The sequence below is a fragment of the Balaenoptera ricei genome, chromosome 13, assembly GCF_028023285.1.
Source record: "Balaenoptera ricei isolate mBalRic1 chromosome 13, mBalRic1.hap2, whole genome shotgun sequence".
Taxonomy (NCBI): Eukaryota; Metazoa; Chordata; class Mammalia; order Artiodactyla; family Balaenopteridae; genus Balaenoptera; species Balaenoptera ricei.
The window spans coordinates 82,364,587-82,389,924 of record NC_082651.1 but is presented as its reverse complement, the minus strand read 5'-3'; the positions used below and the strand labels follow the sequence as shown (position 1 = coordinate 82,389,924).

Here is a 25,338-nt window from a genome sequence, read left to right as displayed (position 1 = left end):
CCACTCAGATTTCATCTTGTCAGGAAAACCAGTCTAGCTTATTTTAGCCTGAAGAGAACTCGTCCCTTTTCTGTACTCTTCTCTGGTTTGTGATACATCATATCTGTAACTGTCATGTTTTGTCTCCTTTCTCAATTGTAAACTCTTTGGGGGCACAAACTTAGTTTATTCTATTCTAAGATTTTTATAGTCTTCACAGCATCAAGAATAGTGCTTCGCAGGGAACTCTCCTCAATACCCTGTAATGACCTATATGGGAAAAGAATCTAAGAAAGAGTGGATATATGTACATGTGTAACTGATTCACTTTGCTGTACAGCAGACTAACACAGCATTGTAAATCAACTATACCCCAATAAAAATTAATTTAAAAAATAGTGCATTGTACAGTTTCAATAAATTTTTTTTGAATATTATTTATTTTTTTATACAGCAGGTTCTTATTAATTATCCATTTTATACATATTAGTGTATATATGTCAATCCCAATCTCCCAATTTATTCAGTAAATTCAATTTATTCAATAAATTTATTCTTATATTTACTCAACACGTACTGTGTTGCAAAGCCTTTTTGGAAAGCACTTAAAATTATGGAGGTGGTCCATCTGTAAAGAAGTAACTGTGATATCAAACAAGATGAAACAGGTGTTATGACTGAAGTAACTGAGTGTATTTGGATCCTAGAGCAAGGAATAGTTAGATAAATTATAATGAACAACTATTGAATATTCTCTGGAGGGTTAAGAATTTGCAGCTAGTGGAATAACTCAGTTAGTTGTTAGGCAGATTTGGAGGAATTCAGAGCCCAACTAGAATGCTTCTTCCTCAGATCTAAAATAGACACCATTCAGTGTGATTTAACATTTTAATTTTTAGATCAAGCTTTGAGAAATTACAGATTTTATTTCTGAAATCCTTGCATTGCAGGAATTAAAGGTTGGATTTTTATAGTACTGTCTGATAGTTATAATTTAGTTAATCAACATTCCTATGATATGCTCGTCTGTTTTGTTTTGTTTCTCTCCATTTTATTAAAGAAGACTTTCTCCAGACTGGTGCAGTTGTTGACCTGTTCCTGTGGTAATGTGTTTTTGTTGCAGATGGTGTGGATGGAAAGCAAGCCCGTAGAACCAATTCCAGCACCCCGTTAGGGGAGCTTTGTGACCATGGCCTGGATAGTTGGTCATGTGTTTACTTCGTTGTAACTGTGTATTCCATTTTTGGACGAGGATCATCTGGTGTCAGTGTTTTTGTTCTTTATCTCCTGCTATGGGTAGTTTTATTTTCTTTCATCCTGTCCCACTGGGAGAAGTATAACACAGGGATTCTTTTCCTGCCATGGGGATATGACGTTAGCCAGGTGGTAAGTATGGGTTCTTCCTTAAATTTTCAACATTGCCATGAATTTTGGGGAAAGTTTTTGTTATTCCTTCTTTATTGACCTTTTACTTTTTTGGTTAGAACTGATGGGTGCTTTAACATTTTTTTCCTTTTTATTTTATATTATTTTTACTTATTTATGGAAAATTTCCAATATGTACAAAAGTAGAGAGAATAGTATAGTGAACCCTTATGTACCTGTTACTTAGCTTGAGCAGTTAACACTTGGCCAGTCTAGTTTCACATGTACTCTTCCTCACCCTCCTTCCAATTACGTTAAAGGAAAATCCTGGCATTATGTGATAAATATTTTGCTATATATCTCTAAGTGGTAAGAGTTCTTTTTAAAAAACATAACTACAATGCCATTATTACACCAAAAAATGAACTGTTTCTTAACAAACATTCATTGAAACTGTTGATTTTATAAAGAAAGTTATGCGCTTATAATTAAATTGTTGGCTTTTTGTCTGCATTGCCAACTTTTCAGTGAGTAGAGAGATTTGTTTTCCTCTTACTTTATAGGCTTGCTATTAACTCTCCCTGCCTTAGAATCCCAGCTTTTTGTGTTGCCATTTTGCCCGTCTACACCTAAGGCTTCAGTAAAGAATCAGAAGTTGGAGTGTGTTTGAAGAAAGTGATTGGGTGGGCAAATTGGAACATCGTGTGGCTAAACCAATTTACGAGGTGCCTTATGAGGCCAGTTGTTTGCATTGTCTAGAAGTTAGTTATTTTATGGTGTTGTTGGCTGAAAAAACTATTTTTAAAGGCAAGAAGACTTGCCACCATATCAAATTTAAGCATACTTCTTGCTTTTACTAAAACTGTTTACTAGACTTAATGCTGCATAAAGCGTGATTGACTCCCTGATCTTTCCAGCTGTTAATGCTCTGTATACTTTTGTCTGCATTTTCCTTCCAGACTATTTCTTTTGTCTACATAGTGACTGCGATTGTGGGAGTTGAGGCCTGGTATGAACCTTTCCTGTTTAATTTCTTATATAGAGACCTATTCACTGCAATGATCATTGGTAAGAAGCTCCATGTTGAAGCCTGTTGTAACATCGCTTTGTTATCAAAGCCAGTGTTTGATTATAACCAGCAGCACCTCCCCGCCCGCCTGCACGCCCTGCAGCAAAAGCAGAACCCCGCAACCCTGCAGGGCTTCAGCCAGACCCTTAAGGAAAATAAGGTTGCTTTGTTTTGCTTTGTTTTTTTTTTTTTTCCACACACACACACACTGTATTTTATTTTTACAAGAGATAAATAGACTGACACCAAGCATTGTACATGGATGACCACAACAAAAGCAACAATGATTGCAATTACCAAACATGAAACACACTCATACTATGTCATAATATTGACATTCAGTCCAGTAATCCTCCACTGTAACAGCTCCTTTACTTTGCAGTGAAAATTGATTTGTATATTCTTTGCCTCTGAGTCCTTGTGGGATTTTTTTTTTTTTTTAAATTCAAACAGAAAGTCACAGAAATTATACTCATCCTCATCAGTTCACTCAGTCCCATGTAATTCATTTTTTTTTTCATCTTGATCTTTTGTTAGCACTTTTATGAGTTCATCAGTTTTCCATTAGAGTTCTGAAAATGCTTATTCATTCAGTTCAGCAGTACAGTCAGTTACCAGAAACCTGTACTTGTCAGAGTCTTTTCCATGAATTTCTTGAAGATGAAACCCTTTTATAGGAACATATTTGCAAAAGCATCAGAGTACACCCAGAACTGTCTGTAAATGACAAAAGACTTAAAAATGACCACGGTTAAAGATTTGATGAAAGTTCATAATAATGCAGTTGACAAGAAAATTAGTTATTTCTGAGATATACATTTTAAAGTAATAACTAGGATTATGACATTATACCAGAACATATAAGATTTTTAGAAATTTCATGTAATGTCTGAAACATTTATATTAACATATTTCCATACAAATAACCCAATGAAAGTTTAGTATTAGTTGTTTTGTTTGTTTGTTTGTTTTGCTTTGTTTTGTTTTTGTTCAGCACCAAGGTATTTCTAATCAGAAGGCAATACCGAAATAGATCACACAAACCCTGTAAACTAACTATTCAAATTAATCTAGACTGTATTGGAGGATCCACGTTTAGTTGGACGTTCGGTATTGATTTCAATACTTATCTCAAAACTGAAGATTGTTAGTTTGAGGAAATAGAATGACGAAACACAGAGTTTACTTTACAATACATCCACTCCAAAAATTGAGCTTCTGTTCCTCTCAGAAACCCTTTTTCTTAAGCCTTTGAATGCTAGGTAAAGGTTTTGATCATGGTAATGTTTCCTTTTTGATTTTAGCCAAAGGGAATATCTACAGGATGATTGAGTGGGGGAGAGTGTTTTTATGGAGAGAGGCAAAGGGGAAGAGGAATCTGGGTTGTTATTTGGGGCACCAGGAGTGACACTAAGACCTTTGTAGTGTAAAAGAAAAAAACTTGTTGGCTGTTGCTCTGTTCTCTTATCTAAAAATTAATCCTCCCTCCGTCTGTCTGTGAACCTTGGTTACAGAACGGGAATTGAAGGCTTAGAAACAGCTGAGAAGATGGTGCATTAAGCACTGGCTTTCAGAAAAGGAGTAGTTTGGGGATTTTCTGTGGCTCTGGACTGCAGATATTTTAGGAACCCTGCTGTAATCTAACAAATGTTCATTTTTGGGTGCCTGTATAAACTGATTTCTTTACCTTGAAAAGGCTAGCTATTTTTCATCTCCAGCTGTCATTCATGAGTGAATCTTTTGATTTATGCACCTTGTCCTGTGGCAGGTTTGCTGCATTTTACATTTAAATGTTTATTTAAAGATAAAATGGAATCTCTGACATAGGAGATATATTTTTGAATGTTAAGTGGGTACTTTAATAGGCATATAAGTTTCTTTGTAATTTATAATTTTTGGCAGCAATACTTATTAGGTAATGGTACTTCCTATTGCATCACATTAGGGGGCACACGATAGCTAGTTGTCTTTCTGTCTGTGGTATCAGTAATGACTAGAGGGATGAGGTATTGTACATCTGTTCCATCTCTTCCCAAGTTCTGCCTCAACTCTTCACCTAGTGGTACTAACAGTCGCTGATGATCATTGCTTAGGAATCCATTCATTCAGTGGATAGCCAGGGAATAAAGTTTGTTTTTTGGTAAAGTACCTCATAAATTCATACTGATAATTCCAAATCATATTTGATGATACAGATCTTTTACTTAACCTAGTTGATCTTATATTTGTATATCCTTTAAACTCTGACAAAAGTCTTTGCTTTCAACGACACAAAATAATTATTCATTTGTGTTATTCCATAAAATACCCACAACAGTCTGAGAATGTAGTTCCAAAATCAGCGACATATGATTACTGGAAATCGTTGAAGATTTTGGTTTTTTGCAGTTCCATTTGCCCTATGGTTTATCCCACTAGAGAATGCCCAGTCAGGTTATTATAGTCTAAAGTTCCCATTCTGTGGTTATGCCACCATCTGTGGATATGTACATTTAAGTTAGTTTCATTTTACTTTTGATATTTATGGATTACTTTTTCTTTTAAAATTTATTTTTCCTTTATAATTATGTAGTGTATTCACATGATTACAAAGTCAAATCTATATATAAAACAAGATATATTCAAAGAAGTCTAGTCTATCACTACCCTAGTCTTTTCTTCCCTCATAGTTAACTATTCTTAGTTTTTAATTTTTTGGTTTATCTTTTCATTGTTTCTTTCTTAATATAAGTAAGTGTGTGGGGGGGGTTTTATCACCCCCTTTCATAGATAAATGGTAGCATACTGTACATATTTTACTACACGTGCTTCTTTTTTTTTTCCCCTCCACATAATAGTATATCTTAGAGATCACTGCATAGTGATGTTTAGGGATCTTCCTCATTTCTTCTTACAGCTGCCTGGTACAGTACTTCATTGTGTGGATGTACCATTGTTTATTCAAACAACCTTCTACTGATGGACATTTGTGTTACTTCCGGTCTTTTGCTGTTGTACAAATTGCTGCAATAAATCGTCTTGTACATATATATGTCTGTTCATATTTTTCCCAGGGTATTTTAGAAGAGATCTCTAGAAGTAGAATTGTTAGTAAGGACAAATGTATGCAATTTCACTAAATATTCCCATATTCCCTTCCATATGTTATCTGATTTTTGAATTCCCATCAGCCATGAAAGTACTTGTTTATTTAGTTTTACCAATGTAGTATGTTGTCAAACTTTTGGATATTTGCCAGTCTGTGATAGGTAAGAAATGATATATCTGTATAGTTTTAATTTGCATTTCTCTTATTATGGATGAACTTTTCTAGTGTTTGAGAGCCATTTATATTTCTTTTTTCTTTGTATCTCGAGTCAATTTTTGCATTACGATTGTTAACCACTTCCTTTACTTTTAGAAGCTCTTTATCTATTAGGTATATTAATCTTTGTTTTGATATAAATGACATTTTCCCCCTTGTTTGTTGTCTTTTTTACTTTCGTGAAAGTATTTTTTGTCTTGTTGGTTTTTATTGAAGTTTTTATTTAAGCCTGGAAATACGAGGAACCAAAATATTTGTTGTGACCATGTTATCCTTGGTGTTCATCTCATTCTGATCAATCCTTTTTTATGAATTCTATTCTGATTTCTCTATAGCTATTGTTTCTTATATTATGAAGTCTAGGCCTTCCTATGGTAATAAGAAAAGCAGGTCTACATATGTAGGGGTTCTATCACTATCATTATATAGAGTTTTAATAGACAAGTATTTAACAATTAAATATTCTTTATAGAAAGTACATGGAGTGTTATTTAGAGGAGAAATAGAAGATACAGTGTTTCTCTTTGGCAACCTATATAGAGCTCAGGCTTTCTACAGTCTTACTGCACTTAATTAAGATAAAGCTATTTTAGGATGTTTTAAACTAAAAAACTCTTGATACCAAATCTTTTGCATGTTTCTCTCAGCCTATTTTCAACACCTCAAAGCTACAGATGATTCTGGGTTAATTCATTTAGCCCTGGCTCCCTAACAGTGTGCTCCCCAGCTTGACATGGAATGAGCTGCTAAAAATTTCTGAGGACATTGAGGACATCTTGTCTTCTCTTCCACTCCCTCTAAGATCTTTTAACTCAGGGAACTTTGTTCCATTTGGGCTTGAAAGTAGTAGAGTAATTCATCTTTTGAGATGAGATTTCTGTTCGGTGAATTCTAGTTTTTTCATCTTTCTTTTAATAAATTTGTTTATTTATTTATTTATTTTTGGCTGCATTGGGTTTTCGTTGCTGCGCACAGGCTTTCTCTAGTTGCGGCAAGCGGGGGCTACTCTTTGTTGTGGCACGCAGGCTTCTCATTGCAGTGGCTTCTGTTGTTGCGGAGCACGGGCTCCAGGCACGCGGGCTTCAGTAGTTGTGGCTCGCAGGCTCTAGAGCGCAGGCTCAGTAGTTGTGGCGCATGGGCTTAGTTGCTCCACGGCATGTGGGACCTTCCCAGAGCAGGGATGGAACCCATGTCCCCTGCATTGGCAGGCAGATTCTTAATGACTATGCCAGCAGGGAAGCCCCTTTTCATCTGTTTTTAGCAAGATGCCTTAGGAATTGTTTTGAAGGAGTGTTCTTCTCTCTTTGATTCTTAAGGTCACAGCTGCATTGACCACTGCCCCCGGCCCCCCAAGCCAAGTTTAGTCACCAGGAGTCCAGAATGGGCTAATATGTTGAGTGACAAGGAAATATCCAAATGAAGTGTCCAGAAAGTTGCCACATATATTGATTTGGAGTTTGAAACAGAGAAAGATTAGAACTTTACATCTCTATAGATCACAGAATCAGATTCAGGGGTCACTAGAAAATCATTTAAACCATCCTCATGGTACAGCTGTGGAATCTGGAGCTCAGAGAGATTGTCTGATTTGCCCAAGAGTACATAATTAGATTTTGGAGTCATCTGCAGGTAGCTTATCGTTAAAGCTGAAGAGAAGATTCTCTGAGGGAGTGTACATGCACAGTCAAACATCCAGTTAGGAATATGCAGGAGGTAGCTTACCAAAAAGGGACACCAAATGTAATGGTTGGATGGCTAACAGGAGTATTGGGTGAATGGAATCACAAAGGCCAAGGGAGGAAAGAATTGCAGTTAGTGGATAGTCAGCGGAGTCATCTTACTTAGAAGTCAGGAATGAAGAAAGGATACTGAATTTGACTATTAGGAGAGCTTGATAAATTTCAAGAAGTACAGTTTCTGCAGAGGGGAGGCAGAATGAATGAGTGCTGAGGAAATGAAGACAACAGGAAAGTTTGGTGAGTGATAGGAAATAGCAGAGTAAGATAAGTAGATAGTAAGAGCAGCAGAAGCAATGGTAAGGCTTCTTGGGAAGGCCGTCCTTTTTAGGTTTCAGGGGAAAGAATTAGTGTATAGGGTAGGGGGAGAAATTAAGAATGCTAGGGAGGTAAAGATAAGTGTAAAGCAAGCAGCAGGATTTATTAATTGTCCCCTCTTCCAATACATAACTTATACTGGCTGTGCAATTTACTATATACCAGGTACTGTTCCAGGTGTCTTTGCATGTAATAACTCATTAAATTCTCAAAACCCTATGGGGTTGATACTACTATTATCTCTATTTTATAAAAGAGGAAACTGAGGCACTGAAAAGTTAATTTGCCTGAAGTCACATGACCAGTTGGTAGCACAGCTGAGATTCATCCCACTCTGGCTCCTTGAGTCTCTGCTCTGAATCACCAAACCGTACTGCCGCTCTTCCAGTTGTAAATGCTGTTCAAAAATGTATTTAATTTCATTACAGAAGTAATCCTGAACCTGAAAATTATCAGGTCTAAAAATATTACATAGTTTGTATGTATTTGATTATTATAAAAATGACTCTTGAATAATAATTCATGATAATTTAAATATTCTTCCCTTTAGGTTGTGCATTATGCGTGACTCTTCCAATGAGTTTATTAAACTTTTTCAGGTAAGTATTTTATTTTTTAATTGGGCAAGAAATATGAAAATCTTTAGAAATTGTTATTTAGGTGAATTTTAGGATTTCTTTCTTTTGGAATCTGGGCATTTTGAAAAGGTCATGAAACCTGTATTTTGAATCTAGAATGAGGTTAGGATAATTTGTCTGTGGTGGCTTGCGTAGTCAGTTCAACCATAGCCCAGAACTACTAGTTTTTTGGTAAGAGTTTTGGGCTCACCAAACAGTCTTCTAATTTGTCATTTTTTTGTGAGTGAATCAGGAGGGAGTATGTTCCTGTCAAATATTGATAGGTTTACGTTCTTTTTAGAAATTGATTATAAGTTTTTAGAAATTGATTATGTGTAAGTTTAGTTAGCATGATCATACAATAAAACTTTTCAACTTGTGTAGTTGAGGACCAAATCCTGGACCTATGCCGCCTCTTCTCAAAGAGCGCCATATGGAATTCCGGCCGGAGGAGTGTGTAGGGGTTGGGAGGGGAGTTGCCCTGGTGGAGTCGCATCTCTGATCTATGCACTTCTCCACTTTGGCTCAGCCACGCTGAGTTCATTTATGTGACCTGAATGCATTTTGTTCTTTCATTCCTCAGTACTTTTGCTCCCTCTCTTTCCTCTACTCCTGTTTCCTCTACTTGGAACACTTTCTTGTACTTCCCACTTCATCCTTCAGTGCTCAAATCTGTCTTGCACAGTCCTATCCATGTCAAGCCAAGCTCTATGAATCTACCCTCTTTACGGCCACTGGCAGTCATTCATAGACGCCATAAAATTTAAAGCTCTGAAGGCCTTAGAGGTGATTTGAGTCATGTCTTCCTCTTCTTCTAAAGTTGAGGTCCTGTCCTGATTGGGCAGTATTTTGCCTAAGGTTATGTAATTAGTGGCAGAACCGGGATGAGGATTGAGGGTTCAGTTCAGATGAGCAAACATATATGAGAGTACCACCTGTGTGCCCAGAGCCACTAAGATATGCTGTAGACCATCTCATTTCAGAGTCTTTCACTCTTAAGTTGTGTATCATAGTAGCACCATGGTATTTATTTTTCCTAGGAAAAATAGGAAATTTTTCCTATTATATTCTAATAGGAAAAATATTTATTTTTCCTATTAGAATATAATCTCATAGGACACAGTCCAAGTTTTATTCATCTTTACATTCCAGAGGGAAAAGTGAGACTAGGGGTCAGAAGACTTCCATTCTAGTCCTGGCCCTGCCACTTGGTAGCAAGTTATGTAAATTTAAATTCTCACATCCTCACTTAACCTGTCTCTAAAATGGGATTAATAATGTTGGTTCTACCTATGCCATGGGGTTATTGTGAATAAAAATAAGAGAATAAGTGTGAAAGTACTTTGAAAACTATGAAATACAAGTACAGTGTTTTTATATGTAATAATGTTCTTTGTATTACTTGATTTTTTTTTCAGAAGCTATAAAAATAACACCTTGAAACACAATTCAGTCTATGAAGCTATGGTTCCCTTCTTTTCTCCATGTTTGCTATTCATTTTGTCTACAGCATGGATCCTCCGGTCACCTTCAGATATTTTAGAGTTACATCCTAGAGTATTCTACTTAATGGTTGGAACAGCCTTTGCCAATATCACAGTAAGATTTTTTCTTTTAAAAATCATCATACATATAAGAAATATTTGACAGAATTCAATAGTTTGAGAAACCTTATATAGTATTAGAATAAGCAGATTTTAATTTAAATATCTTAAATCAGAAATTTGAAAGCATAATAACCTCAAAGACAGAACACGCTGAAAGTTTTTTTTTTTTTTTCACACACACACACACTGTATTTTATTTTTACAAGAGATAAATAGACTGACACCAAGCATTGTACATGGATGACCACAACAAAAGCAACAATGATTGCAATTACCAAACATGAAACACACTCATACTATGTCATAATATTGACATTCAGTCCAGTAATCCTCCACTGTAACAGCTCCTTTACTTTGCAGTGAAAATTGATTTGTATATTCTTTGCCTCTGAGTCCTTGTTGGATTTTTTTTTTTTTTAATTCAGACAGAAAGTTACAAAAATTATACTCATCCTCATCAGTTCACTCAGTCCCATGTAATTAATTTTGAAAGTTATTTTATTTTTTTGTTTGAAACCAATAGGATTTGGGAACTGCTATAGTATTTTGGAACCATGGCATAATTTAAATTTTTTGTTTTGGTTGCCTGTTGAAGAATTCATGGAATAATTCCCTTCAGACTCTAAATATTATTTATAGTGTGGTTGAAATGGCAGCAGATCTAACGATTAATTTAGGGAGCTTGGAAGGGGTTTTTGAGAGAGGAAACATAGACACACACACACACACACACACACACACACACACACGTTTTTTAATCAACTGATTTTTAAATTAATAACATAGAATTAAAAACTTTGTAATAAATACTACATACGTTAAAAAATCCCTTTCTCTGCTATGGCCCAGCAAGAGGGCAGACAGGGAGGAAAGATCAGGAGGACTTGAGAAAAGACCCTGTTAGTCCTGATAGCCAGGAAGCCTGTGCTCTAGCTCAGGCCAGGTCCTTAATAAGTTTTTATTTTTTAACTTAGCCACTGAGTTTATGTTTCCATGTGTGTAACTTGTGTTTACTATCCCAAGTCATATTGATTTCATAGGGTTTAAAGATCTGAAAACATTAATGCATTGTATAAAATGTATCTCTGAAGGAATAAAACTATATTTGAGTAAGGTGTTGAAAGTAAAGAGAGCCAAAGAGGTTCTGAGGTGTTGTATGATAACATGACTGAATTGGAGGTAGCATCTCCTCATCACCATGAAGAAATTTAGGTGTGTGGTACTGTGGGGGGGTTGTTCTGAGAAAATTGTTGTCGTATATCGTAGGATCTTAAAATTGGGAGAAATTTCTTTTATCCAAACTGTTACCCAGTAGAAGAGTGCCTTCTGTAGCATCCTTACTAAGTTATCTTCCAGTCTCTTCTGACACACGGTCTGAGGGTCCACGGGTTTGGAGGTTGGGGTAGAGGTCCAGTTGGGCTCCTGAGCAGTTGAGAATTACTGAACTTGATAATAATGTAATGTACAGGTACTTGAATGCTTTTTAAATGTTGGAGTGACTCGTGCTTTGCTAATTAAATTTTCATTCTCTCTCTCTTTTTTTTTTAATAACTTCAAGTGTCATCTGATTGTTTGTCAAATGAGCAGTACCCGGTGCCCAACTTTGAATTGGTTTCTGGTTCCTCTCTTCTTGGTTGTCATAGTGGTAAATGTAGGAGTAGCCTCTTACATTGAGAGCGTTCTCCTGTTTACATTAACAACTGCTTTCACTCTGGCCCACATCCATTATGGAGTACGAGTGGTGAGTAATCTAGAGCAAAATTGGTTCCATTTGATTCTTAAATAGTGGAACGGAGGTGAGGGAGAATTTCAGAAGAAACTTGCTTATTATAGTAGCTGGAAGAATTTTGGGATATTCTCTAAATTTTGGATAATATCCAGGTATGTGATGCCAAATATCGTTTCTGTAATGAGTATGTCGTAGTAACTACAAATAACTTCAAAGCTAGATAATTATTGTGAGGAATTAGTTCTTGTTTTTAAGTGAGACAAAATGTAAACCATTTTCTTGGTAAAGAATTATAAACTCTTTTGTGCTTTTAATTATATATAGGACAAAATCATCTTATTTGTTGTTTATCTGTTTCTATGCTTGCTTCTTTAGCTTCAGGGGCATTTTTATAAGGGGAAGTATAGAAGAGAGTAGATTTAAGAAGTATTCTGCAAACTTTAATATTCTCTTCTAAAATAAGAAACGGGTTTCAGGACAAATGGACTAAGATAGGTATAATAAAATGAAAATCAGAACCATGCAGTTTAGTTTCTTTTTCCTCACACTGTAACATTCTTTTCTAATTATTTTACATATCTTAGCATGGTCTCATAACTGTGATTTTGAATTGCTGTACAGTATTCCATCGAGGAGATTACTTAATAATTATCAGTTTACTTAACCATGACTCAGTTATTTTAATCATTTAGGTTGTTTCCAGATTTTCACTATTATAAATAAAGTTGAAGTGAACTGTCTAGAATAATATTTTTTTTCCTTCACTTTCTTTTTTTCTGAGGATAATTTCATAGCAATCGGGTCATGTGATAGGGTATTCATATTTCTGTGGCTTTAAAAATACTTCTATTTGGTATGTTTGTTTTGAAAGGAACCCTGCTGTGAATCAGTTTGAGAAACAAAATGTCTTTACTTCTGTATTGTCAGACATGTTTTTAAAACGGAGGCACCTGTCATGCTTGATAACAACTTCTTATACCTTGCATATGTTTCTTGCCTTAGTGTTTCTCCCCAAAGTAGCCCACATTTGTTGGAACAAAATAGATGAAAACAACCATGATAAGTCTATGAATTGTGACATGAAGACATAATCATTTATGTTTTTGTTTGTGCAAATTTAACGTTATATGCTTTATATCAACACTCTGAGGTCTTTATTCTGATATTTCATCAGTCATATGCATGAAGTAGAGCACAGTTACCAGTGTCTTTCATAATTGTTTTAACTTATTATAACCCTCAGAAGCATATCTCTAGAAAACCATATACACACGCCAAACCAAACCAAAACACATTTAAATTACAAAGGCAGTACATTTTCATTGTTAAAAATCTGGAAAATAAATATAAGCTCAGGCTAACTGAAATAAAATTCCAGGAGCGTCTTTTTTTGGTCTGTCTTTTCTGCTCTCTTAACACTTCTACAACTTCTGACCAGAAGGTGAAACTTGCTAGACCACACAAAAACATTCACTTGAACTATTGAAATGTAAATATTAAGAAGAAAAATGGAAATAAGAAGGATTAAATAAACCATATTTGCTAACTGGCACATTACCTTGCTTTTGCCTATCCACTAGGGATACCCTAACTAATATGGCTTAAACTGTCAAAAATTTACAGATATAGTTTTATACTGTTTCATCAGATTAGGAATGATTACCTAGAAGTGTTACAACAAGGTGAGCATTGACTCTAACCATATATGTAAATATTTGACCTGATAGATACTATAAGTCAACTAACCCTATAATTTTTCAGTAGATTTGAATGTAAGGCTGTGTGGTCTGGAGGGTTCTGGAAAGACTAGGTTTTGGAATTGGGCAGACCCAAGTTTAAGTCCTAACTCTCCCAGGGTAGTTCTAGTACTCATTTAGCCAGCTAGCTCTACAGCTATCCTAGTCCAGAAAAACCTCTTCATTTCTGATGATTTTTGCCATGCCAGTAAATTGTTGTCTCCAGAGGGTGAATTCTGTATGCTTTTTAAAAAAAATTACGTATGTATTTGTCATTGCCTCATGTTCTGGTTTTCTATAGGTAAAGCAGCTGAGCAGCCATTTTCAGATTTACCCCTTCTCATTGAGGAAACCAAACTCGGATTGACTAGGAATGGAAGAAAAGAATATTGGCCTGTAATCTACAGAGAGAAGTACTGTAAATAAGATGCTTGTAAATATTTCATCCATCACCATTGAACTAAATTGATCTGCTTAACAGACATGGGAACTCAGTGTGTGTGGTACTTGGACAGCAGGAGTGATACATGTGATCTGAACTTGTGGAATTTTGGACCTACTAACTCCCAGCTTCTTTTATTTTGTTTTTTATAAAGCCATGTGATATTTTGGTTAAACATAATATACGTTAGACCAGCGAAATGTTCCTAGCAATTTTAGCTTCAGGAGTCCGTAATGTTTTGGTTCATACAGAGTTAAAGATGCCTTGGTTTTTATTTTTAAAACCCCCAAATTTGTTTAGGAACACTGATAACATTCAGAAGACCCAATATGTTTTCATATTTGGTACTTAGTAGTAGGTCTTTAGCTGTGGAAGCGATCAGTAGCCCAAATCCAACATAAGGAAAAGATAAGAGCAAGTCACCTTCAGCAAGAGATGCCAAATGATTACAAAACAATATACAGTTGCCAAATACTGGTTTCTCTTTCCCATGGAAATGCCTTTTGTCCTCATGTACTAAGAGAGCTAATATATATATATACATATATATATATATGTATATATATATATATATATATATATATATATATTTAGATTCTCTAGTATTCTGGCTCTCTTTGTTATGGAACGGATCTTGATAAATGGTTTAATTTTCTTTTAAAGAAAAATATTCTCTTGAGACTTAGTAGAGAATGGACTGTAATTGTAGCTCACTCATTGGCATGGTTCATTGTTTAAATGTGGCATTATTTCCCCCTCAGCTGCAAGTCGCTGAGATTTGGTGCCTATGAACTATGATCGTATGAATGCATGTGACAGTCCCAGTCTTACAATAATTACTTGTGAGGAACACAGATAAGCTTCCTTATAAGAAAAATTTTCTTAGGAGTTAGGAATCTCATGAACCTCACTATGAAATTACTACTGTGAACCTCACTACGAAATTAGTTTTCTGATTTAATTTGTCCTTCCTCTCTCCCGCTGTCTTTTTCTGTGGAAGAGAGTGCTGTGTTTTTTATTTCGTACAGGATAAAGAAATAGAAATTCTCTCTTCCCCAACTTGCTCACTTCCCCAGTTGAAGACAATTTTTGATATATATGCCTTACTGAGTATGTGCTCCCTTTATGTGACTTGGAGTAATTTTTGAGGTTTACTGACAAACATAAAAATCTCTTTGACTTTAATATGGTTGTTTTATGATCACACCTTTTTGTGAATGTGGATATTCTATTTCTTTTTTTATTTTGTCTCCATTTAATTTGGTGGTGATGAAATTTACTGGCTGATTTTCTTTTATTTTCCACTGAATGAATTTTGTGCTTGAATGAAGAGTGTATCTTAAACCCTTTTTTTTGGATGGATTGCACTTGGATAAAATAGGCACCACTGTGTTGATATGTAATTAAATCCATAATCATTATTTATCTGTGAATGTGACCTTCGTCAAATTTAATTATAGTGTATTCCTCTTTTGGATTTTAGTCTGTTGCTTTGTAAAAATAACTATGTAATTGATATTTCAGTTTTTAAATTTGTAAAGTCTAATCATTGTCATTCAGGTTATTAGAAATGAGGCATCAAGGAGCTAACACATGGTTCTGTACTCATTTTAAAAAATTGTAAAGGTTGAGGTATATTTGGTGACTTTATCTGAGACAAAAATGAACACTGAAAATAGGTGAGAAATTGATGAAGGGAAATATGGGTAGTGATTTCATGTTTGCTAATAAATTGCCATCATGGAGGTCAGAGAATGAACTAATTAAGTAAAAGTAACTATTTTTTGTATACCTTGTTCTGTGTCATCTGTAAAATTGAACTGGATAAAGTGTTAATTTGGGCCTGGAACAAAGCTTTGTTTTAAGGTTCTGAGCTAATCATTTTATTGTTTTGTTGACCTTGTATACAAAAATGAGGTTAATCTGTATTATAAAAGAACGGATAAATATTTATAAAATGACAGATGTGGACCACAGGCTTTCTTTACCATGTACAGTATAGTAAAAACAACAACAACAACAACAAAACCCTTTACTTCTGGCATAGGGTCATGTCCTGTAATTTTGGGGCTGTTTTACCTCAAAGTGTGTTTCTGCTCTTTTTCTGTTGCATCAGGTTTATTTGAAAATTGTTTTGTGCCTATACGTTATAACATATTTCCCAATGGTGGTTAAGAATTATGCTATAGTCAGTTTTATTGGCATCGTTTGATGAAAGAAAGATGGCTGTCAAGAACATGAAAGATGAAAAGTGAGTAATTAACTGTTTCAGAATACTGTGGACTTGTGAATCTTTAGTGTACTGTTGACTCTTTTTCTTGGTTTAGTCTGCTGTCTTGAAGTGCATCATGAAAGCCCCCATTTGTTATGTAGTGATACAGCAGCCGAAGCAGGACTTCATTACAAAGAGCTCTTGTGAATTTACGTCATTGCCAATTATCATAACATTTCCGAAGTATAAAATATATTTTAGGCTTATGCATGATATTTTGGAGTGCGTTCACACCCCAGCCTTTCTCCCAGCATACACTGAGCTGCCTTTTGGGGAGCAGTGGCATGATTGGTCATACATGCATGTTTTCTGTACATTTCAGAATAGAGTGCCTTAGCCAGGCCAGAGGTTTGCTTTGTGTTTCTTCTGACCAAAATTACCTAGACCTGTAAGAAGTTTCTTTCCAGGTTATGGTATGAAAAATGTCCTTTATGCTTGTCAGAAAGTAATTCCCCTGTATTTGAGGGGGGCATGGGATAGAAAAATCTTAAAAAATACCTGAGTATGTTAATGCTGCCTTTTATGATCCTTCAATAGCATTCATGATCCTAGTGTAACGTACAGTTTAAAATTGCCACAATTTAACCAACATTCCTCCCTTAATGTATAATAGACATAGTTTATGGATTCTAGTCTTAAGGGGAATAGAGTGAATAACTTCCACATAAAGAACTAAATAGTCTTCCCTGGCATTTTAATAATATCATGGTTAAATTACTTTTAATTGTAATTTTAAAAAGAAGGTTCAATGCTGATTATGGCCTAGAATGTTATAGTACTATTACCAACATTTCATTTTTTTTTTAGTATAGAGCTGTTGGGAAGAGGAGTGTATGTCTAGGGTTGCCCAAATTCTAAATAGTTACCAAAAGAATATTGGTCATGACCTAGAGCCTGGGCATTGGGGGAACATGCAAAGGAGAAAGCAGGCATAGTATCCACTTTAAGGGGAAGAAGAGGTCACTTTAGTGCCCAATGATCCTTCTGCAGTGCACAGTTTAAAATTGTCACAACTTAGTCATTCCTCTACTAACTTCAAGTTCAAATGTGAATTTGAAAGACTCCTAAGTGTTCAGTTTTCAAAGAATTATTTTATTTTGTAGTCAGTCCAAAAACATTTGGAATGTACCTTGCTTTCCAAAGCAGACTTTGATTCTCTAAGTTATGGAGGATAAAAAGATAATCTGAAGGTGTTTGAATCAAAGGCTACTTTTCCCCTTTATATTTTAACAAGAAGCCTATTTGTAACTCGTCCTGTTCATTCTTCACCTGGGTTTTTAACTAGCCACTGTCTAGGACAGAGACGCCCACTTGCTCTTTCGCCCCTAGATCTCGCCACATTCACATCTCCTCGATTGCCTTATCTCTCTTGACTAGTCAAGGACTGGGAACATGCCAGAGGGAACAAAGTAAACCTGATGGACTAGAACATTTGATGTCGGGTCCCCAAATAAGCCAAAAACACATACAGACATCTTTGATTGTGTTGATTCTTATGTTCAGAGTGGCCTTTATCTTGACCTCAGTTCTGGACTTGCCTGAGCACTCTATAGGAAATTTGTGAAGTCAGACTAGAATTTTCTTTGTCCTATGAGGTGTCCTTGTAAGGCAGCATGCCCATTCTTGAACACCCTGTGGGTGAATAACCTTAAGTGAGCTGCCAGTACTTGAACCTTCCAGGAAGAATTTTAACTAGTATGCTGCATTCGAAGCACTTTGACATGTACATTTTAAGTGACAGTTTTAACAGTAAAACGGTGTTAAATTAATCACTGTGAAACTTGAAAGTGTGATGCCCTGTACATTTTAGGAAGCTTAAGTAAATTTCTGATTTTCCTTTATTAATTATGTAACCCATGTGATTTGTATATTTTACTTTTCATCTTTGACGGTGGTGCAAATGACTGACTTATTGGCAGGCAGTTACTTTAGGGTATATGGTAAATCATGGTTGTCTAAACTTCCAGAGAAAGTGGCAATGTGTTTACTTTTTCCTTTGTGTGAAGCCATGGGAATTGGATTTACTGGCTAATTTATTTCCAGGGTTTCTACAGTGCAAAATAAATGTAACCTTTTAAACATGCTAGTAATGCTTTTCTTTTTAATAAAAATGCAAGAGATAGTAATCTAGCTGATTGATTGTTTTTAAGCAGAGACCTGCTCTTCTTACAGACAGATCTTAAATGAGCTAATATTTTGGGTAGCAAAAGAAGTTTTGCCATCTGTAGCCTTTTTCACAGGTGGCCTGAGTGAGGGGGTTGTGTTGCATTTGGTCAGAAAGGCCCACTCCCCAGAATTGGCAAATGGCACATGGAGTGATTCTAGAATAATTTAACAAAGCCTTGTCTTGAGGAGAGTCCATTTGGACACAACATAAGTATTGTCTCCCACAGGCCATTCACACTGTCTTGCTCTTCATAGAATCCTTCTTAGAAAGCCAGGTTCAATCAGAGTAGTGTTATTTTGAAAGCATGTGAATTGGATCATGGCCACGGAGCACCTAATGCTACATTGTAATTAGAGACAGTAGTGTAGACACAAGGAGTGGCTAAATGCTGTGGATGCCTTATGGCTCTTAGGCTAAGGGCTTCTCTTGAGAAGTTTCTATGGGTAATAATTAGAATAGGAATTGATTCTGGCTTTTTATTGAAACATACACAATTTACCCTGAATTCTAGATTCTGATATTCTTGAGAAGCACTTTTTAATCTCTGAAGAGTAAGTTCTTGACCAGAAGCATGTTCAGTTTAGTACTTGATGTTACTAATCAGGTTATAGGAGGGTCCTGTTTTATTTTACGAGATCTATGAATGCTGCATTGTGAATCTGTTTGAATTACTGGTATCATTCAGTATCAGACTTAGTTTAATAAGTACTAATTAAGACTGCCCACAATGTGAACATTTTTTGTAGGTTATTTTGTTTATATAACTTATCCCATTAGAGCAGCCATTCAGGAGACAAAGACCCAGCTACATGTAATCATTTCCTCTTTCTGGAATGTGCCAAGAAAGCAGAATTCAGTATTAAACTCCAAATTTCAGTTTTGTTTTTTAAAGTAGCATTTCCTGTGGGTAAAGGGGAAGGCAGCGAACAACTGCTGAGGTGTAAACTCCCTGCTGCCTGCCTTCTCCCTTTCCCTTCCCATCTAACAGAATAGATTAAGTTTGTAACCAGTTGTAGGAAATGAAATCGATACTTTTCTGAGTAAGGTTTCATGCCCTGTGACTAAGAATAGGGGGCAGGAATCCTGGCGGAATCAATTATTGATTTGTTTAGCTTGGTCCTGTTGCAGGTTGCTTTCTGTAGTATTCTGATTCCATCCCTTCTCAGGTACCTAGAAACAATACCACTTAAGTAACTGGAATGTGTTTGCTACAAGTGGAATATATTAGAGAAGATGAAAGGCGTGCGAAGTCTTATTTTCCCTTCCAAGTAGTTTAACTGAACATGTTAGTAACTGGTCTGTCTAGCACTTGCTGTGTTCATAGCAAATAATGTAGCATTTATTTTATCTGGTTATGTGTGGTGTGTGTATATATGCATATTTAATATGTACACATATTCTCTGTGCATATATATGTATGATATATTCGTATATACATGCAGTCTACTCTTGATTATCAGCAAGACGGTAAGCATTCACTAGACTGTTTCTTCATGTTGACTAAATCTGCATGTAGCCCATAACTCCGTGAAGCCTCTTCCTTATCTGGAGCCATAGTCTTTCCTACTTTCCATTCATCTCAGTCCCCAAGAAAGGCCCTTGACATATGTCACTTTCCCCTTCCCTTTCACCAGGGATTGTGTGAGCCAGAAAGCTTTTGAGAAAGATGGTTGCTTCCACCAGAGTTGAGGCTTCTGGGTCTGAATGATGATGGGGCCCATTCCTGGCCAGAAGGCAGCCCCTGGAGCAGTTGTGCTCTTGGGCTTGATGGGGGGAAAAATCTAGCTCTTATGGGAAATGGGGCTTCACAATTTGCTTAAATTCCTTAGCTGGGATGTTGTGAAGTCTTAGATAATTCGATGTGCAACTAGAGTACAACTGTGCATTTCACCATTAGTATTGTGTCGTCGGTGATCCTGTTGCTAGCCCAGATAATCAAGACCTTGACTGTTTCTTGCCACTGGATTCTGGAAGCCTTGCCCTTTCAACTGGATTTGTGTTTATTTCTGCTGCTGTGAAACACAAAAGTAATGCAGTAGGTTTTAACTTAAAATTGTTTAATTCTGTTACTGATAAATATTTATTGTAATAAAAGTAAAGAGAAAATGATTTTTAAATCCTTTTAATTGTTTTCAGATTGTCTTCTTTGTTTTTCCTTGGTAGGTGCAAAAGGGGAGGGGAGCTATGGGGAGAAAAATAACGTCCAGTCACTTGTCTCAGAGAGTCATTGATTAATTTAGAGCAAAATATTAAAAGGTTTTGTTTTGTTTGATCAGCTCCTGGGTGTTCTACAGTCCTGTGACTTGTTTCAGAGAGCAGAGTACCAGGAAGATGGCAGTAACGGCTTTTCATAATATACTGCTCTTGGCTCTCCCAGAACTGGGCACTGGGCAATATTTATTGTTCTCACAGTAACTGGATCACACTTACATTAGCTTGTAAGGTGGTTGTTTCATACTCAAAAACATCTTCCCATAGAAAGAGTGTTAATGTATGCTGTTAATTTTCCAGGCTAATTCCACAAGAACTTAATAATCCACACTTAATACACCTAAACTTTAGTATATGAACAAACCATAAGCTCTTATAAAAACTCATATTTTCTAACATGGCTTCTGAGGAGAATATTTCCTATTGTTTTAACATCAGAATTGGTCTCCCAGTTCTGGCAGTGGGCATTTAAAATTTTTTTCTGTAACAGGTTTAAAGAAGGTGAGGGAGGAAATGTCCCATATTTTAACCCAGGCTAATTCTCTGGCTTATGTGCTCTTAACCCCCTGCTCTCCCAACTTCTTGGTCGCAGTAGCAGTTATCCCCTCCCTTATAAATGCAAACCTCAGACACCTAGCACGGGCCTGACACTCAGCAGGGGTAACCAGCTTGGGTTTAGCTACTGATAAACTTAAAAAAATTACTGATGTAATTTTGACCCCATGGGGCTATAGCCTAGACCTATTATCTCTCAAGGATAGTTCTTTTAAGTGGGAATGCCTACTCAGTGCATATGCTTATTTAAACTATTGCTACTGGCAAACTGTCTTCCTAAAGGGTGTCTTTCCAGCAGTGAATGAGAGTGTCTTTTTTTCCACATCTATGAAAAAGGTTTGTTATTTATATAATTGAGGCTGTCTGTGACAGCAGCAAAGACCTCCCAGCTGGCTGGGAAATGTCTGGAGAGAGCCAGGAAAGGAGGCTGGCCTGGGGTATTGTTATGGTTGGGAGGTAGGGCCAGGATGAGGGTACCCAGCACACACAGTAAGAACCTCCCACCAAAGGAGAGAGCACCCAGGGTTTTTTGTTTTTGTTTTTTTTAAGTCAGCTGCCCAGATGTGGAGCAAAGGGGGAAAAAGGCATGAGGCTTAAAAGCTCAAACAGCAAAAAAGGGAGTCAGATTCCTTATCACAAAAAATGTCTGGCTTTAGGCCAAGCAGCTTATTGATCGCTCTTTATGAGTCTTTATGGTACCTTTGCTCTCTCTCCCATCTCTTGTGTGACAGCCGATTCCCACTGACTTTCTTGTTGTATCCTACTCCCAGCCGTAGACATGCACACACACTTGTACTTGTGTCTCTTCTCACAGGTGGTGGAGACATGAACCAGAACCTAGAGGAGTTAGGGGTCAGAACTATATCTTGCCCCTGATTCCTCAGCCCCTAGGGAAGGTTAAAGCTGGAGGTCACAACTAAAGGAGAGAGATTTGGTAGAGGGCCCTGAGGCCCGAAGCAAACTCGTTCCCCTCCCCCGCCCTCCAGACTCCTCACCCCAGCTAGATATGGGACAAGGATCCAGGCAGGTGTTGGACTCTTGACTGCTCCAAGATTTTGGCACTCCTAAATCTCCCTACCACTTGTACACTTGGAAAAATTTAAAAAAGAAAACTCCGATCCCTCCTCCAGCCCCGCACCGCCCCCCCGTGCCCCGCCCCCAGTCAGACCGCCCACAAACCACCACCGCCTCCCCGGGGCTCTCCGCGCTGGTGGTGACGGGGCCCGTGGCCGTGGCTGCTTTTGCTCTGGGCGCCCGGATATGGGGCCGCCGCCGCTGCCGGAACAGAGACGCAGGGAATCCACTCTACAGCAATGCCCTATACCAGCCCCGGAGGGCCCCAAGGAAGAGTGAGGCATGGCCCGTGGAAGGGAAGGTGCTGGACATCCCCAGCAAGAATCAGAAGGGCCAAAGCTTCTATTCGATCTCTTTCCCCCGGACCCCCACCCCCAAGCGGCATCTGGCTCCCAAATCTTGCCCCAGCCCCAGGCCCAGTCACCCCATCTCTGCAATTGGAGTCTCTCCTGGACCAGGCTCCTCTGGGCAGCCAAGGCCAAGAGGGTTCCTTGAAGTGAGGAGAGGAATCAGAACCCCCAGAGACCCAGAGAGGACCCCCCCCCCCAGCGGCTGCGTAAAGATGTGACTTATTCCAAGAGCATCACGGAGTCCAGCAGTTCATCCTGAGACCCACCCCCCCCCCCTCATTTCTATGAGGCTGCACCTCTCCCTTGCCCCCAGAACACCCAGTAAAGGCTCATGAAGAAAGCAAAAAAGGAAAAAAGAAAAAAAACTCCATTTGCCTCTGGGTAGGTCTTATTCACAACGCGATTATCTTCTTTGGCCTCACAATTGCCTGTGATTTGAGTAGGCAGGCAGTACAGCTGAGAAAACGGTCAAGAAGTTGTGGCATACCTAAGGTTGCAGGGCCGGTCTAGGACTAGGACCTGCATTTTCTTACTACTGCAGTGCCCTTTCCCGGGTTAACCTCAGGCCAGTGGGATAAGATTCTGCCAAATGTTATCCAGCTTGTTTTCGAAAGGATTTTAATTCTCAGTAAGAACACTATGAATTTTTCGCTGGCAATGCGACACACACACAAAAACGCCCAGGAAATAGTGCCTCTCAAGGGACTCCTCAAAAGTTTAATTGTGCTTCTGTGCTCTTAACTTTCACTCCCCCCGACCCCTGCCTTCCGTACCATTTTCCTCTGCTCTCCTTTTCCTCTTTCTGTAAGTATGTGATTGCAAGTGGTGATGGTGGGATTGTCCTAGGTTTCAGCCCTACTGAAAACCGCTACCGAAGACAATTCCTTGATGGATATATTCTAGAGAACATAAGGGCCGAATGCACAAAGTATCAATAGGAGCTCAAAAATGAATGGATGCCGAGTAGATGGATACAGTATACTTTAGTTCAAACTTTCCGAGCGATCCTACTATTCTATCCGCTCCATGAGGAAAGGACAACGCTTGTATCCTCAGCGCTAGCACAGTGATTGGCATAGAGTAGGCACTCAATTATATTTGATGAATATGATTTTGAGGAATATTTATTTGATGAATGAAGAATCAATCATCAGGGTCAGTAAGTGACGAATCACAACTTGGTGCAGCTCTTAAATCTTCCAGCCTCCGTTAATACCCCCGGGCCTTCGTGGGGATTACCCCAATTGCAGGAGAAAGGAATAAAGCACCAAGCTGGGATATAGCTTTCGGAACACCAGTGGGCGGAGCCTGAGGGGATGCGCGCGCAACCACGCCAGCTGCGGATTAGGTGACTGTTTTTCCCTGGCAACGGCTTGTTGTTAGCAACGGCTTGTTGTTAGCAACAAGGCGGTAGTCCGGCTGCGGTCCAGGCAGAGCTGCCTGGGGGCGGGAGGCACCTGCCATGAATCCGCCGGGATCCCTGGGGGTCCTGGAGGAGAAGGAGGAGGAGCATTTAGCCACCCCGGTTATCGGGCCCTCGATACATTCTGATAACCCTCAGGAGAGGATCCAGGCCCGGCGCCTCCGCATCGCGGCGCGCCTGGAAGCTCGGAGGCGGTGAGCTGGGTTTGGGCGGGTCCCGCCAAGGAGCGCCCAGGGTGCGGTGACGCGGTACGGGGATGAGGGGGTGGCTTCTCCGGGCCGGAGCCCCTGCGGTGAGGGGGCGGCGTGCCCTACGTATGAGCCGGCCTTGTTTCTTGATAAGATAGAAAACATTTCTACCAGAAGGTTCAAACAAAGCATGGGATATTAAAACATTGAACACACTAGTAAAGTCAAAGACGGAAATCATAATCCCTCCAGCATGTTCATTGAGAGCCTGCTGCGCCAGGCACTGTGGGCCATACGCTGAAGAGGCGGGCTCCACGACCTGCCCGCCGAGGTCTTTCTTTCCTCCTTGCCTCCCAGCCTGCCTTCCTTCCACAAGTAGTTATGGAGTGGACCTCGGCTATCACTTCTGCTGGTCTCAGTGGCTTATCTGGGTGTGTGACACAAACCCCTTTTCCTGCAGGCTCTGAGGCTGATAACCACGCCGTTCTCAGGCCGGGGTTGCCGCACCTGTCCGTTCACAGACGGAGTGGCCTTGTCTTAAGGGGGTACAAAGGAGAACCTGCGTGACCCCCTGAACACCCTCTCAGTGTGACAGCACTTATACCTGGTCCTGCTGGTCAGGGTCAGCTGCCCTGCCAAGATGGTGCTTCTCTTCTTGTCTGCTGGCCTTTGGACACAAGGGCCCTAAAGTGATGTGGCTGGGTTCCAATAAAACTTTACTAAAAAACACTGAAATCTGAATTTCATATAATGTTCATGTGTCACAAATATCCCTCATATTTAGATCTTTTTTTCCCTAAATTAATAAATTTCATATTTTAGAGCAGTTTTAGGTTCACAGAAAAGTCAAGTGGAAAGTACAGAGATTTCCCATATACCCCCTAGCCCTAACACATGTATAACCTCCTCCACTATCAACCTTCCCCACCAGAGTGGTACATTTGCTACAATTGATGGATCTTGATAGATATATAATGACACGTTTCCACCATTACAGTATTGTACAGAATAGCTTCAGTGCCCTAAAAACCCTCTGCGCTCTGCCTATTCATCTTGATCTTTAAAAAAAAAAAATTTGAAAATGTAAAAATCATTCTTCACTTGTACGCCATACAAAAACAGGTGGGTCAGATTTGACCCATAGGCCAGTGTTTGCCAACCCTGATGTAATAGATCAATGTGCTGTTCTGTGGGAT

The 25,338-nt window shown here is 38.3% G+C and overlaps 2 protein-coding genes across 8 annotated transcripts in view; both read left to right on the top strand.

Annotated features, from left to right (window-relative positions):
• SELENOI (selenoprotein I) overlaps positions 1-20,467 on the top strand; it is a 44,892-nt gene extending 24,425 nt beyond the window's left edge. Inside the window, exons 5-10 of one of the 2 annotated variants that reach the window (XM_059893430.1) lie at positions 1,103-1,365; positions 2,304-2,412; positions 8,322-8,370; positions 9,807-9,987; positions 11,554-11,736; positions 13,762-20,467. In XM_059893430.1, the coding sequence (XP_059749413.1) occupies positions 1,103-1,365; positions 2,304-2,412; positions 8,322-8,370; positions 9,807-9,987; positions 11,554-11,736; positions 13,762-13,860 (884 nt within the window). In that variant the 3' untranslated portion in view covers positions 13,861-20,467. Of the gene's footprint in view, positions 1-1,102; positions 1,366-2,303; positions 2,413-8,321; positions 8,371-9,806; positions 9,988-11,553; positions 11,737-13,761 lie in introns of those variants that run through there. The other variant, XM_059893431.1, reaches the window with a different exon arrangement.
• A 3,482-nt stretch (positions 20,468-23,949) lies between these two features.
• Positions 23,950-25,338, top strand: part of DRC1 (dynein regulatory complex subunit 1) — a 51,224-nt gene continuing 49,835 nt past the window's right edge. For all 6 annotated transcript variants that reach the window (XM_059893428.1, XM_059893424.1, XM_059893427.1 and 3 more), the window contains exon 1: positions 23,950-24,148. In XM_059893428.1, the coding sequence (XP_059749411.1) occupies positions 23,994-24,148 (155 nt within the window). In that variant the 5' untranslated portion in view covers positions 23,950-23,993. The remainder of the gene's footprint in view (positions 24,149-25,338) is intronic.